This window comes from Oncorhynchus mykiss, chromosome 25 (genome assembly GCF_013265735.2).
Source record: "Oncorhynchus mykiss isolate Arlee chromosome 25, USDA_OmykA_1.1, whole genome shotgun sequence".
NCBI lineage: Eukaryota > Metazoa > Chordata > Actinopteri > Salmoniformes > Salmonidae > Oncorhynchus > Oncorhynchus mykiss.
Window position 1 is genome coordinate 16,856,655 of NC_048589.1, and position 16,534 is coordinate 16,873,188.

The 16,534-nt window shown below is 42.5% G+C and overlaps 1 protein-coding gene across 2 annotated transcripts; it reads left to right on the forward strand.

Moving 5' to 3' along the window:
• The first annotated feature begins 1,354 nt into the window (after positions 1 to 1,354).
• bsdc1 (BSD domain containing 1) lies at positions 1,355 to 8,130 on the forward strand. 2 transcript variants are annotated; one of them, XM_021584671.2, is made up of 11 exons: positions 1,355 to 1,450; positions 2,376 to 2,439; positions 2,694 to 2,810; positions 2,939 to 3,106; positions 3,575 to 3,629; positions 4,540 to 4,655; positions 4,813 to 4,881; positions 5,434 to 5,518; positions 5,620 to 6,111; positions 6,239 to 6,342; positions 6,461 to 8,130. In XM_021584671.2, the coding sequence occupies exons 1-11, from the start codon at positions 1,440 to 1,442 to the stop codon at positions 6,485 to 6,487; spliced, it is 1,308 nt and encodes a 435-aa protein (XP_021440346.2). In that variant the 5' UTR covers positions 1,355 to 1,439; the 3' UTR covers positions 6,488 to 8,130. The 2 variants fall into 2 exon arrangements, with proteins under 2 accessions (XP_021440346.2, XP_021440347.2); XM_021584672.2 differs by lacking the exon at positions 1,355 to 1,450 and adding an exon at positions 1,733 to 1,757.
• Positions 8,131 to 16,534: the final 8,404 nt, after the last annotated feature.

Below are 16,534 nucleotides of genomic sequence, written 5' to 3' on the forward strand. Positions count from 1 at the left end.
ATAGTACCCTATTGCCTACCTCGTATTTCTTAAGTAGCAAGAAATAGGCTCCAACACAAAGCCCTCTTGTTAGTAAAGTCTAATTAAAATTAAGAAGTTGAAATGAACTATGCCTACTCGAATTTGCCTACTTTCAGGACCATGATCTATTCATTTCCGATTGATTGTGCCATGGCTGTTGCCTCAAGTTTCAGCACCACAATGTGGCTTATTGTGAGGCCAATAACTCTGATAAATAGGCCTACATCATGGTCAAGAAACATATAATAATAAAATATATTTTAGTAGTAGCACGCTATCAAAGTTGACCTCCGGTCCTCCTCATTATCATGCTCTCCTCCTCAAACAGAACAGAACATAGGCTATAGGCTAGTCTGCATGCAAGACAGTGGCAACCTGTCATTCAGGACAGGTGGTCTGTTTTGAGCCCCACATTTTTAGCAAAATTTGTGAGCACAGCACAAGGTGAGTCCAAAAATGTATTGTATGCTACTGCATAAATTATGTAATATATTTAGTCTATTTACCCCTCTCGATTTTGCCTACTGTTCTGACTTTGTGGTGCACACGTAGCCTATAACCTGTTTTAGAGAAATGTAATCATTAAATAATTTTGCTGCCAGACAAGGCTCCACTGGTAGCCAGGTGTAGCAGTGGTAAGATGTTGGGACAGCTTTATGTAGGTTTGTGGGCACAATTTGTCACTGTTATAGCGCAATTAATGTATTGTTTTGTGTTGTGTAGTGGCTTTGCTACTAGACACTTATTTTTTTGCCCCACCAAGATTTACATGCTAAAATCACCCCTGGTGCAAGTTTGTGCATTTTTTGGAATAGGCCTAATGAAACAGTGGTTCCCAAACTTTTTCACTCAGGCCCTCCTTCCAGTATTGGGGAACAGTTTGCTGTTTTAAAGCTCATTTTCTTGCAACTCTATACATTTTGCCAGGTCTCGTAATGTTTGAGTCACTCAAATATCACAACAAAATCTATGGGCTAAAAAACATTAGCTGACATGGGCTAGTTGATCTGGACATTTCTGACCAAGTAAATAGCTCTAAGGTACGCAATGACTGACATGACAAGATAAAAACTGATGATGCACTACCCAATTTCGAAATTGCACCTTGTGCATTCTTCTATCAACTTTAAAGAGTAAATTGAAAGCTCCCCCATTTTCCTCCAGGTACTCATTATGTAAACGTTGACCCATCCCTAACCATGATCCTTTGCAGACACAGACATAGTCCTAAAAAATTGCCCAAAGAGCTAATAATGAATTTGGAAAATAATAATACATTTTACACGAGCTATCTACCCTGAAGCTGTATTTAGTAGAAGCAGATACAAACTGAAAAGTATTTTTAGAGGGACAAGCTTATTCCTAATTCAGCAGGGTCAGAGTTCAGTAAATGCCGGTGATGTCGTCATGGTCTGAAGATGGCTGAAGGGTGAGTGAGAAGTCGCAATATAGTTTTTGTTTGATAAATTAACCATCGTATTATAATCACACTTTTGGCATGGGTTTTCTTCATATAAGATGTTGCTTCCTTCATATTTAGCTCTTGCTACATTCACCCATTTCAAAACGTTCTGTCTGTTCTCGAGGCAATGTGAGGAAGTCCGTCTGTGTTTGTTTACCAAAATATTGCACCAGCTGGTTAGCTCGATGGCTAACGTTAGGTGGCTAGCTAGCAGTGACGAACAGACTGGTTGCTGCCTAGTCGCAGAGACAGACGTATTAATCGCGTGACAAATGTAATTTGGTCGATTATTACTACCTCCTATTGTATTTATTAAAGGCGATTGATACAATACAGTTCCATGGTTCCCACCGTAACTAACTTTGTTAGCATGACAGCTAACTAGCTAGGCTAGTTGCTGTATACATCTAATGCACATTCACTGGGGTGTATTCATAACCTCTTGCAACTGAAATCGTTTAAGAACCAAACGAAATTAAACAGAGCAAACGGAACAAAACGGGAAGGCACCTACCTATATTTGTCCGAGAGAAACAGTGGACATACAATCCTCTGACAGCAATCTAGCCAGTTTAGCTGACTGGCTAGCCAACACATGAGGTGTATTCATCACGCCAATTATGCAACAAACAGTTTACTCCAAACTGAAAACGTTTTACAACAGAAACAGCGTAATGAATACACCCCAGGTGTTGGCTAGCCAGTCAGCTAAACTGGCTAGATTGCTGTCAGATGAGTGTATGCACACTGTTACTCTCATGTCTGGCCAGATTGTAGGTAACGTTAGCTAAGCCATTAACATAGTTAAGTATCTAAAATGCAAGATATGTATTGCATGACATTGCCCTGTTGATCCATTTTTAAGTCTCATCACCATGTCTCTCGACTCCAGGGAAGGCTGCGAAGGCTGGTGGGGAGGCTGGCTTCACCAAAGCTTCCAGGCCGTCAAAGATAAGGTAGGCATCCATGCTAGCCTGCACAGATAATCAAGTTCTCTCTCCTTATGATGCATAATAAGCTACAAAATAAACTCGCTGGCTATTTTGTTATGTGCTGTTTATCAAGTAGGCATATTCAGTGTTTTCTACATGACTCATGATAAAACATAAAAGTCAATGAATATCCTTGTGAAGTCCAATGTGTGCTGCTATTGCAGACATCTTACCTTGTTTGGACTTGCCAATGTAACTCCAACATTTTGTTTTTACAGTCATCTGAGGCGTATGAGTTCATAAAGCGTGACCTGACAGAGTTCTCCAATGTAGTGCAACATGATACTGCGTGCTCCATCGTCGCCACAGCAAGTGCTGTTAGAAGCAAACTAGCGGTAGGCCATTTGGTTCTTTACTATGGGTCACAGTGACCCATATGAGAAAAGCTCATATGCATCGTCACTTGGTTATTTATAGGCATACTTCCTGTCTGACATATGCCACCTATCCCACTTTGTTTCAGGTGGAGGGCTCCTCTGACACCACAGAGAAGGTGAAGAAGAGTCTGTCCAGTTTCTTAGGCGTGATAACAGACACCCTCGCTCCTCCCCAGGACATGACCATCGACTGTGATGTCATTACGCTAGTGGCAACTCCTGCAGGCACCACAGAGGTGTATGACAGCACCAAGGTGAGGATGTTTAGACTGTGTTTAACTAATCACCGTGACCGTGTCATTGAACTACTTAAGGAAGAGATACTATGCTGTTTTACATTTTACTGCACTTACTGCTAATATACAAGAATGTATCTCAGAAATGTTAACATTGTTAGAGCTTCTCCCCCACCTGTTCAAACATGTACGAGTGGTTAGTCTCAGAAGTGTTACTGAGCTCAGCAGAGGGGATGGTTTATCCACAGATTTGTGCTTTAGGCTTCAAGAGATAATTTTTTTTGTTGATATCATAATACGGTCTCTTTGTTGCAATACTAGATACCAGGGTTGTATTCACTAGGAACCAAACGGGCAGGAACCTACCTGAATTTGTCCATTCCAATAGAAACTAGTTTTCGGTGCAAAATACAACTGTTTGGACTAATGATTACACTCCAGAACACATGTTGTCACTTGAGTTACAGTTTGTGTTTTGTTCCCTAGGCGCGTCTCTACAGTCTACAAGCTGACCCTGCTACATACTGCAATGAGCCTGACGGTGAACAGTTCACAACTTTCTTTTCCATCTGTTTCTTCACTCTTCTGATTATATTCAAGAAAAGGTCATGTGCCATGCAATGTCACTAACCAGGCTTCAGTGCCTTCAAAACATAAAAAAGCCTACAGAATGGCAATGACAAGGGACTAAAGGCCCTATGTAATGTTTAGTCTGGAAGTCGTGATGGATTCTCTTGGTAACTTTGGAAAAGGGAATGAAAATAAATGTTCCGGGCAGGGTCCCATTCAGACAGTCAACTCTCCCAACAAATCACAAGTTTGGATAGGCGGGGCTTAAAATGCGATCAGAAATTGCTCATGAAATACTCTTACCATAACCTGTAGGCAGACCTGCCAGAACGTTGCTATTCGAAACCAAAATTTGCAGGCAAAACTTTTGCAGTGGTTTTAGTGAAGGTAGTTGATTCAAATTAGCCACTTGTGAAATACATTAATTAAAATAAATAACCTCTGATCTCCATCTTGTTAGCTGATATTTTGTGTCCTGGGGATGTTTACATTAGGGCAACAAGCAAATAAGGCAGTGACGTAAGAACTCCTCCCATTCCTCTTGCCAAACTAATGTTGTCTAAGGGCTCTATTCAATCTGAGAGACAACTAAATGTCTTAAAATGCGCTCCTATAATCCAAGCCTGCAAGCACTCTCGATGGATTTTTCTGAAGCAAATGTTACGTGTTTTCAATTTCTGTGTAGTGGGCATTAAAATCAGGTTTATGGATTGGGCCTACCCATTAACCATGGTCAAAATGAACTCTTATTACAGTGAATACAAATAACTTGTCAGGACAAGACTTGGGAAGTTTGGACTTCTTATTTTCATGCGGTTAAACTGTCAAACATTGTAGTGTCTTGGGTGTATTTTAAATGTGTGGCCTGTGTATTGTCCTAGGTCCCCTAGAGAAGTTTGATGCGTGGCTCTCCTGCTTCAGTCTGGAGGAGAGGAAAGGAGAGATCTCTGACCTCCTGGTCAACAGCCCCTCCATCAGGGCCCTTTACACCAAAATGGTACACTTATCTAAACCCTCCTGTTAAAAGGTCTTATCATAGAAACACTAGAGCTTAACATTATTTACCACATTAATAGAATGTAAGTGAATTATTCTTGTTCCTAACAATACAAAATCTGGGTGTAAAGTAGCATATTATGCATTTTCATTCCTAGGTGCCAGCAGCTGTAGCCCATTCTGAATTCTGGCAGCGGTATTTCTACAAAGTCTTTCAGTTATACCAGGTAATTCCCACTTTTGTTACTGGCATGGATAGGTCTTGTGAACTGTCATGCACCCACTTCTATTACGTTAGAAAGTAAACTCTTCCCTCTGCTGGACAGTTTGGAGAGGGGCCTCAGAGCTCCGGTAGGTTAGTAAAGACTCTGGGGAAAACATTGAGATTGTGAAAGCTAATCTCAGCACCCAGAGCCAAATCTGCTACTCGATTTGGGTTCAGATGATTTCCAATGTTTCTTAACAAAGTCCACACCCTCTTCTGCCAAAGCCCGTTCCCAGCCCCTTCTTCCTTTTCTGGAAAGTAATATAATATAATAATATTATATATATAATATATTATATATTATAATATAATATTTTATGTACTGCATGCTGACAAAATGGAGGTATCTTACAATGTTTTCGATGCAACTATTTCACAGGTAAGTTGTGTGTATTAGATCATTTTCAAGTTAAAATACCCATCACCACTTCATAGCACCATCTCCCTGAATACATAAAAACACAATCTGGTACTGTTCTGCTGATGGGTAATAACTATTGTGACTGACCACCAGGAGGAGGCGAGAAGAGTGGCCCTGAAACAGAGAGCAGAGCAGACTACCCACACAGAGGCTCTGGGCTGGGAGGAGGAGGATGAAGGTGTGTTGGATAGTGGATTTCACAATGGTGAAATGTTTTAGATTAGTGCAGGTCTGTCTCATGTGACTCACTGTTCTCTCTCTCCCTTATTTCTACCCCAGATGATTTCCTTGGTGCAACGTCTTCATCTCGCCTAAACTTCACACCCCCATTGGAAGACCCCGCGACCCAGCTGTCCCCACTCACACCAGTCACCATGGCGACGACCCCGCTCAGCCCCATCCCGTCGCCGAGCGGGGAGCGCTCCTCTACCCTCTCCCTGAGCAGCGACAGTGGCAGCCTGCCCACCCAGGTGGAGTTGAGACCAGCCAGGCCACATCCTGCAGTCGTTGAGCTGGCCCAGAAACTCAACAAGGCCAGCCTGGAGGAGAGCGAGCCAGAAGGGCAGCAGGAGGAGGAGAGGGAACAGGGGCAGCCTGAGGTTCAAGTAGAGGCCCCAGCCCAGCCTGAGTCCACAGGGAAAGCTACAGCTGAGAGAGTAACAGTCCAGGCTCCTACCACCAGACCAGAGACAGAGGGGCCCCAGGACCTGAGGGTGTTTGAGCTCAACTCTGACAGCGGGAAGTCTACACCTTCAAACAATGGCAAGAAAGGTAAAAGGACATTCTATTCAGCTATTGATGTGACTGTGATTTGATTGAATAGGTCCTAAGCTGTTTGTGTTGTAGAACAGTGTTAAATGGTCCTATCTGACCCTGTGCTCCCCCCCAACCCCTGCAGGGTCCAGCACAGATGTCAGTGAGGACTGGGAGAAGGACTTTGACCTGGACATGACAGAAGAGGAGGTGCAGATGGCGCTCTCTAGAGTTGCCGCTGCAGGAGAGGTGGGCTAGGATGTATTTGTCATATTTCTCGTTGTATTTCTTCTAATCTCAAACTATAACAAAGGATAACATGCCTTCGAAACAATTGTGTTGAACTAAATTACATGTTATTTTTCAGCTGGAGGATTGGGAGAACTGGGACTGACGATTGCCGTGCCATAGTGTTTCTATCCCGCCATTAAAGCAAGTTCTTGGCCGACGAACCATGCTTAACATGTTTTAACTCTTTGTCAATGCCGTCACCATGTCACATTTGTTCGTAGAGGAATGTCTGATGGGTTTGGACCATTTTGCTGAAAGCTCTAGCAGAGCAATGGAAATCCAAGGCAATAAGATTTGTGAAGGCACCATCAGCTTTCAGTTTGTGCGTATAAGTCTCAAGGCTGATGACTCAGTCTTGTTGGTTATTTCTTGGAACAACTTATGACTTAGAGAATGACACTAGTTTAGTTGGTGTTCCATTTGACTAAAGCTATGTAACATCTATGAGGATAGGTTCCCCACATAAGGGGAGTTGCTGCTCTCTCTGTTCTGAAATGCCACTAAGTACATAGTTGCTAGTAGTTATTCCTAGTTATAAGTGGGGGGGATTATTATTTTACTTCAGGCTGCCGAATAGCCATAAACTGTAACGCTGCTTATCACGTTACATAAGATGGAGTTCTTCACATGTGATTTATTGATTGGTGAATATGATTTAAACTTGTTTCCCCCCCCCCCTCAAGTGATTTATTAACTTGTTTATCTCTTGCAAGTGAATATTCAAAATATACTTTGGCCTTCATAGAGAGCATTAATTTTGGATTCACTCACAACTCTAGATACATGGCCTTGTCAGACACACTATAGTGCGGAAAAGATATCTAAATGTTTTGTCACACAAGACACTGATCTGAGTCTAAACCCAACTAATCCATGTTCTACGTTTTGACTTTGTTTTGGTCTTTGTCCTGCTTAGTAATTGATGTGAACATATCTCTTCTGTAACCTCCAGAGGCCATGTCTCCTTTTTATTTCTTGTCTCTGCTACACTAATGTTCACATCTATTATGCTATCAGGCCTGTTTGTCTATTATTCTGGGTAGGGAGGGGCTCGTGTTGTCAATCATCAAGAGAAGATCATTATGATGCAATAAAGAGGTGCCATGGTGCTTGAGTTTTGGGCTTGGATGTCTGAGGGGGATATGGTCTTATGTTATTTTGGATGTAAAATAATTAATGAGTAACAACACAGACTGCTGATCCCACAACCTGCTGTGCTTAGTATGGTATTGACAGACTGCACAACAGCTCTGGAGTTACCAGTGTGTGGGGAGTCGAGGCAGTGAGGGCTTTGTCTGCTTGATTTATGTAACGATACAGTATAGGCTAGCTTCATTCTGCAGTATCGCTTCATGCTATTCTGATATTTTATTGTAATAACTGTTGTCTTCGTCAGTGTAAACAGTGACCAACACAAAGCATAAAGATGTAGTCTACAGATCTTTACAATGACTGCTTTTTATTTGAGTATAATTACTCTGTGCTTTGTTTTGCATGGCAGTGCAATCACATGCATACAGTTCTACAGCAGATGTACCGTTTTAAGTTGTACGTTTCTGGTTACTAGTAGCTTGTTGGAGGAATTACTTAATAATGACTTGATATGTTGCATGTCTCATGTATTTCACTTGACATATATTTGCACTTTAAACACCAGTACGTTTAAAGCTGTTTTTTTTAGGCAATTATTTTTCTCTATTTTTCAAATGAGCATTGTCATTAAAAAGAGAATAATGCAAATGGTTAGTCATTGTCTGCACATTTGTAGGGGGAAAAAAAGTTAGTGGCTGTAGTTTGTCTTCAACTCTGGATTTCTAGAAGATCATTGCTGCTGAGAAGTGAACTTGTCAAGAGCTGAACGTTTAGGCCATTATGATGGGGTTCACCTTTGCCAGGGTAACGGTAACATCGCTACGTAGGCAGGCGTCTTCGCTCTGGTTTTACACCACATCGGACGTCGACAGTTTACAAGCGTTGAAGGTCTGCTTAAAAATCAACCATGACAAGGCACCACCTCCAGACTAGAGTTTACAAAAAGAGATCGCTGCCGGGGGGCCATTTGGGTCTACCGAAATTCATTTTAGCCGCAAAGAAGTCTCTATCTGCAACATGTCCATTAACCGACATCGATGATGTCCCGATATCTCGGTAAATATGCCTTGTCTACAGTCCTGTTAGCTAGGCCTAGACCACGAATCAGTGATTCAAATATGTGACGTTTTTTTCCCTTTTTTCTCAATAGTTGTTTTTCTCTTTTCCCACTGATAGCCAGCTGCGCAGGTGTCCAGGTAACCACTGCCTAACCGTTTGGCGTGAGGATGTTTGTTTAGCGTCCATGGTGAACAATCCCTCGCAGACCACGGAGAGCTGAGTAGGGAGACCGAACAGCTTGTCCTCAAAGGGGAAAAAGTAGCAGTCTAATTGCTCGTCTTACAATATCAAATTGGATTGCAATAATTATTGGAAATGCGTCAATAAACGTTAACATTTAAATCCAAACTTTGTCCTTTTCTAAGAAATAAATAAATCTTATTTATTGTACTGATTTCTGTTTGGTATGGCTAAATACTGTACCATGGAGTAGAACCGACACTGATGTCTCGCCTGGCTTTAGGGTATTTTTTTCAAAGTAGGCCACCCGGTGGCAGTGTTGCCTCATTTACTTCAGATTCAGAACATGCCTCCTTTTCCACCCTTTTCCAATGGTTGACGCTGCAGCACTATTGTTTACCAATTTAATCCACTGGAGCTAATTCTGAATTGGCATTTATGATTCACAATTTACCCCGTCACAATAGATCCCCATTTTCTCCATGTCCTGAGCCACAATGGGTATTTGTGCAGAGACCATCTTACTGCTATAATGGGGCAATGGCAGCCATCCTTTAGTTGGAGAGATGCTGCTTGATTTTTGATTTCCACATAAATGGATGCATATTAACACGTTGTATATTTCATATCTGAGGTATTTATTCTCTAGTTTCCCCTTTTTATAGTGGTTGACGTGTGTATGGGCTTGGCTTGTATGGTTCTGATGGCAGTTGTGGCGTGTGACTGCGGTTAATGTAGGTCACAGAACAGTTTGCAGAGCCTGTTATTTTGACCCTTTTGTTTTCTAACATGGATGCTTCCCTAGCATGGATGCTTCCCTAGCCCTCTCCAAGAAATGGCCATGATAGACATGAACAATAGAATACACATACAATGCATTCGGAAGGTATTCAGACCCCTTGACTTTTTCCACATTGTGTTACCACATTGTGTTACATTACAGCCTTACTCTAAAATGGATTAAATTAACTGTTTTCCTCATAAAAATCTACAACACCCCATAATAAAAAAGCAAAAACAGGTTTAGAATTTTTCGCAAATGTATTACAAATAAATACGAATACCTTATTTACATAGGTATTCAGACCCTTTGCTATGAGACTCAAAATTGAGCACAGGTGCATCCTGTTTCCATCCATCATTGAGATGTTTCTACAACTTGATTGGGCATGATTTGGAAAGGCACACACCTGTCTATATAAGGTCCCACAGTAGACAGTACATCGCTGAGCAAAAACCAAGCCATGAGGTTGAAGGAATTGTCTGTAGAGCTCTGGGACTGGATTGTGTTGAGACACAGATCTGGGGAAGGGTACCAAAACATGTCTGCTGCATTGAAGGTCCCCAAGAACACAGTGGCCTCAGACTCTTCCTAGAGCTGGCCCCCCGGCCAAACTGAGCAATCGGGGAAGAAGGGCCTTGGTCAGAGATGTGACCACGAATCCGATGGTTCTCTCCCATTTCGCGTATGTCTCAGCACAGAGACAGGCACACTGCCAATGGAGGGCTCTGCTCTGCTTTCTGTCTTTGATTCTCTAACTTTTCTCTCTTGTGGAGGATTTTTGAGATGTATCATGGCAGTTGAAAGGATTGCTAAAAGGGTTGGATAGAACCTTTAGGAGAACGTTTCAATTATACCATTTTAATTGTTTTACCTACTATAATGGTAACTTGCATGCTACATTACCACATACAAATCACAGCACACTGTTTCATAGAGACCACCTGAATTCTCATATAAGGTCCAAGGACTCCAACTGGACTTGTACGCTGAACATAGTGTATACATTACATTCTTGAAACTATCCTCTCTTGGAGCCTTTTAGTCAGCAGAAGTGCTCTGTAGGAATTTCCTGTAAGGAATGACTGCTCCCTTGGCTTAGTGGTATGTGTGCTTTACATTTAGGCATTGGTACTACAGTTGTTAATCTAAGTACAGCCTGTTTTAGCAGTAGCTACTGACCGTATGGAATGCAATGTAAGCAATGTAGGCTACTGTAGGATTTATTACACAGAGTGAGCTCAGAGTCCTGCTAGTACAGTAATAAATAACCACATAAGAGGAGATAAATGTGTTGTAATAAAATGCAGTAACATAGTCTACCGTACCATCCAGTGAGAGAGCAACATGGTAGCTACAGTCCCTAGATTTTCCTATCTACTCTGCTGCTGAAGCTGCACTCCCTAGTCTGCTGTTGGCCACGCCCAAAATGCACAGCTATTTTTAGCAAGGCTGCATCTTTATGAAGTAAAGTATTATTTATTTGGACGGTTCATGTTTTTGCTTGCAAGAAGTTAAACATAAATAAACTTGACAGTTGTCTGTAGCCTATACCAAGGTAGTCCCCTGACTCCCTCCTACTCTTCAAACGTGCTCTGCCTCTTCATTTTCTTACCATCTCCCTGTCCCCCTTTCTCTCTGACACACACACACACACACACACACAGAGAGAGAGCGAGGGTGTCACGATGAGGTCATTGTCTTGAGAGAGAGCATTATGCTGTGCACCCTAAAGGTAGAAACCCTGTAACCTCAATGCCTTTCAACAGGTACAAAAGACTGCGATTGGAGGAGGAGGTTGAGCACTATGGAATGTGTAATCAGGGCTTGGAGACTGACTAGATCTCCAAATTCATACAGCTGTGTGTGAAAAAGTGTGTGTGTGTGTGTGTGTGTACATGAGTGCTTGTGAATGTACATGTAGAAGTGTATTCTCTGTTGGTTTTCATCTACACGCACAGACACTTGACTATTAGCAATTTCTTTAATGAAAAATGTGTGCGTATGGGAATTGTCTCAAACTATCTGACATATTTCAAGTTATAACTCACTAGACTACATGGTAAGGAGACAGTCTAATTGACTGAGGTCTCTGTTGACTCTTGAAGGCTCTTGAGATTCTTCTGACTTTTCCAAACAAATTTAGCATTTTCCAAAGTTCAGTGGTGGGAACGGGCCACTTTGTTTGTGCTAAGTGGTGTTGGGGAGGAATGTGGGTTTGAGTTGGAAGGGCAGCGGACGGGGGGAAGCTATGATAACTCCCCCTCCATTCAGATTTAAGGTCAGGACAGAGGGGCTCCTCTGTAACCACGTCAGGAGACTACTCTGCCTGCTGCCAAAACAAATGTTTACTCTTTGTTCCCTAGTTTATTCTTTACGTCCCTGTTCCCGCTCTCCCAAGGGATGGTGAAGTGGGGTTTCCTTCTCCTTCTCTGTGCACATGGACAATGACGGAGAGATGAATGATTCTCATCAAGGTGAAGTTGCTTCTACGTTTGTGGAGGGTTTGTGTGTTCTTATTGTAAGAAAACATGCAGGCTAGACCTGTACAGTATGTACTCTTTTTTTGTGAATGCTTTAAAGAGTGAATTGACACATTCTTTGCGTATACGATAAATCTGCGATAAATTACAGTACATTCATTTTTGCGGGAGGTGCCAGAGCTGGGGGATATGGACAAAAGTCCTATCACAATGAATGTAACACGTTATAACAAAAAATACAACAATTACAAATGTTTTTAATTAACAGTTACTTTACATTAGCGGTAGGGCTCTCGACAATTTTTTTCGTGTGCCAAGTAAGACAGCTGAGATGGTAGCCTATGTTTAAGAAAGTAAGCTATTTCATCTAACATATCCAGGAAATGCATGATTGATATTTTGATGGTCAACCTGTCAAAATAGGATCCAGAATGATCAGATTTATTTTTGGCTCTTCAGAGAATTTGCCGACATCTTTGTGCATATTGGCCTATGGGCTATATTATACACCCCCAGAGGAAGTGGGAACTCAAAACACCTAGCTAGATTGCCAACTCTAAATGTGATATTGTTGCTAGATAGCCATGTAGACTAATTGGTTAATCTATCCGTAAATGTAGGCTAACGACCTACAAAGACTTTCCAGCGCTAGGCCTAGGCTACTTGATGTAGGCCTATTCAGTGCAAATTGTTCCACGGGCTCATCAAAACAATACTACACAGCCTACTCTGGATGTAAATTGGTGCCATGAACTAAAAACTAAGAGATAAGAAATACATGAAATATACTCACAGAAAAGCTGTGACTCTCCTCTCTGTAACTAGAACAATAGTTGCTTTGAAAACTCTATTTTTCCCGCAATAGCATTTTGTGCAACGATCATATGCCTGTGCTGCTCAGAATGCATCTCTCCCTCCTCTGTGCGCACAGTGGGGAGAGGGAATGAGAGTCAGCAGGCGACAGTGAAACAGGGACAGGCAGATACTTTCATTGTAGGAATCCACGTAATGTATTTATTACTGTTGACCAAATAATGGTTTTAGAACAATCTACAGAAACGTTGTGTAGCAAAGTTAAGAAAATGACCGACGTAAGCAAAATGCTCCTGTAGGAGGAAGACAATGTCAGTGTCAGTCATTTTCGGTTTATCGTCCCAGCTCTAGTAGAGAACCCTCTCTGACTGACCTGTCCAGTGACCTCTGTCCTGTTCCAGTTCCTCTCTTTGAATGTTCCGTCCCTCCTTCCTGCTCCATTTTTCTCCCATTCATTCACTCATTACCGTCCCCAGACTCCTCTATCTTCTGACCTGGGACACCAGCAGACCCATTCATGTCTCACACGCTGTTTCATTCCCTGCTGTCATCAGCCAGACAGTAATTGAGTATGAGAGTATGAGAGTTGCTGTGAAGATGCAGTGTGGAGCGAAGGGCCAGTCTCCGTCTAGCCTCATTTCACTGGTTGCAGCGAGGCGGATTAAAGTCTGACCATCGCCGCAGTCATTCAACAAATTAAGGCTGACACGAGCTGTTATGTCAATTTTCCACAGAAATCGCAGAGGCAAAATGGTACAGTTCAAAGGATGGCTATGTTATCAGGACCTCTTGTTGCCTGTGAGAGGTTACGCCATATAATTAGTTATCCATGATATATGTATTGTGCCCCAGCATTTCTAATTGTGTAGTAGAGACCACCTTCTACTGTATACATTGAGGTTAGAGTTAGAGAGGCAGGAACTATGCGGTGTCCCTTGGTTTCTGTCATGTCTCAGCAAGTCTGAAAGTCTCTGTGCTCAAGGCCACCTCAACTTATTGAACTAGAGTAAACGAGATGCTGATGGAGGTCCACTTACCCGAACATCAAGAGCTTTTTAAGCTGGCACTGAGAGAGGACCAGTGGCTACCCACATCATATGGACATCGGGTGGATCTTGTATCTTGAGGTTGTGCGTGTGTGTGCGTGCATGTCTCCTTGTCTGTGTCTGTGTGTGTCCTTGGGTGTGTGTGTTGTATGTATGCGTGTTCTGAGAAAGAGGCTAGTGATAGTGTGTGATTCAGTGTGGAGTGTAAAACCCAGACAGCTGGAGGAAAATTAGCTTGGCATTTGCATGATCACTCACCTAACGACGAAACCTTTCCCAAACGCACCTTTTAAAACTAATAAATTCATAATTTAGAAGTTGAAAAATAACAAGGATCCACTTGCATCTACTTTATATTTAGAGACCTGCTATATGTGAACACCTAAAGGTTCATGACTGACATGCCTTTGTCATGCTGATGAATAGCCCAACCTGCTCATCCCAGCGTCACACCGCCCCAGCGACCCTGGAGAACTGTACTGCAACATTGCCTCATCCAGGGGATCTGATTGAGACAACCAGAATGCCATCTGCCCCTCGACAAGATTACACCAGACTGGGCCAAGAAATCCTCCAGCAGACAAGATTAAATATGAATTATTGGGCAGGAATGGCTGTGTGATAGAGAGAGAGAGAGAGACTGTCTCTCTTAGCTTTATATTTCTGCCCCCTTGTTTCTCCATTTTCTCTAGGTCTGCATCAGACACTGTCTGGAATTCTATTGGGCTACCTTTCTCAAATTTTATGTTTAGAGTGTTACATTTTTATGTTTCTATGTGTATATGTGTATTTCCATGTGTTTTTAGATATCCTGTTTTGAATCTAGACAGTTCTTCTCCTACCCTACTCTCTTTTAAACTTGAAAGAATGCAGCCTTATTCCTGTCTCTCCTGGTGGTTGATTTTCACCGGGTACAGAAAAACAAAGAGGACATCAAAAAACAACTGAAAGCCACTGGAGAGATGAGGACTTTAGAGGAGAATGGTTACCATGGAAACTGTGCTTTTCTGTTCCCTCCCTGTTTGGTGTTATTCCTTTCCCTGTAACGGTGTGCACAAATTAGCATAACCCAACCTTGTTCCACTCCACCCGTATGGGCTTGAGAGTGATCGCTTCGGAATGAGCCTCATTCTGGAATCCTGACACAGTTGCTGTTGAGCCACTGCTCATCAATGGGACTGACTGTCATGTACGTTGACTGTGGTCAAAATATTCTCTGGTCATTACTGATACTATACAACATTTTCAGACACCTTCAAGCTCTCACGGGGTATACAGAGCTATACACCAATACAGTGCATTCGGAAAGTATTCAGACCCTTTGACTTTTTCCACACTTTTTTTACGTTACAGCCTTACTCTAAAATTGATTCAATTGTTTTTTCCCCTCATCACACACGCAATACCCCATAATGACGAAACAATAAACGGAAATATCACATTTACATACGTTTTCAGACCCTTTACTCAGTACTTTGTTGAAGCACCTTTGGCAGCATCGAGTCTTCTTGGGTATTACGCTACAAGCTTGGCACACCTGTATTTGGGGAGTTTCTACAGATTCTCTAAAGCTCTGTCAGGTTGGATGGGGAGCGTCGCTGCACATCTATTTTCAGGTCTCTCCAGAGCTGTTCGATCAGGTTCAAGTCCGGTCTCTGGCTTGGCCACACAACTAACAATTTTTTCAGAATGGCACAAATTCCCCGTGTGTGGACATTGAGACTTGTCTGAAGCCACTCCTGCGCTGTCTTGTCTGTGTGCTTAGGTGAACCTTTGCCTCAGTCTGAGGTCCTGAGCGCTTTGGAGCAGGTTTTCATCGAGGATCTCTGTACTTTGCTCCGTTCATATTACCCTGGATCATGACTAGTCTCCCAGTCCCTGCCGCTGAAAAACATCCCCACAGCATGATGTAGTCACCACCATGCTTCACTGTAGGGATGGGGCCAGGTTTCCTCCAGATGTGACGCTTGGCACACTTGGTTTTATCAGACAAGAGAATCTTCTTTTTCATGGTCAAAGACCTTTAGGTGCCTTTTGGCAAACTCTAAGAAGGCTGTCGTGTACCTTTTACTGAGGAGTCGCTTCCGTCTGGCCACTCTACCATAAAGGCCTGATTGGTGGAGTGCTGCAGAGATGGTTGTCCTTCTGGAAGGTTCTTCCATCTCCACAGAGGAACTCTAGAGCTCTGTTAGAGTGACCATCGGGTCCTTGGTCAGCTCCCTGACGGTCCTTCTCCCCCGATTGCTCAGTTTGGCCGGGCGGCCAGCTCTAGGAAAAGTCTTGGTCATTCCAAACTTCTTCCATTTAAGAATGACGGAGGCCACTGTGTTCTTGGGGACCTTCAATGCTGCAGAAATGTTTTGGCCCCCTTCCCCAGATCTGTGCCTTGACACAATCCTGTCTCAGAGCTCTACGGACAATTCCTTCAACTTCATGGCTTAGTTTGTGCTTTGACGTGCACTGTCAACTGTGGGACCTTATATAGACAGGTGGGCTTCCTTCCAAATTATGTCCAATCAATTGAATTTACCACAGGTGGACTCAAGTTGTAGAAATATCTCAAGGATGATCAATGGAAACAGGATACACCTGAGCTCAATTTTGAATCTCATAGCAAAATGTCTGAATACTTATGTAAATAAGGTATTTATTTGTCATTTTTAATAAATGTGCAAACATTTCTAAAACCTGTTTTC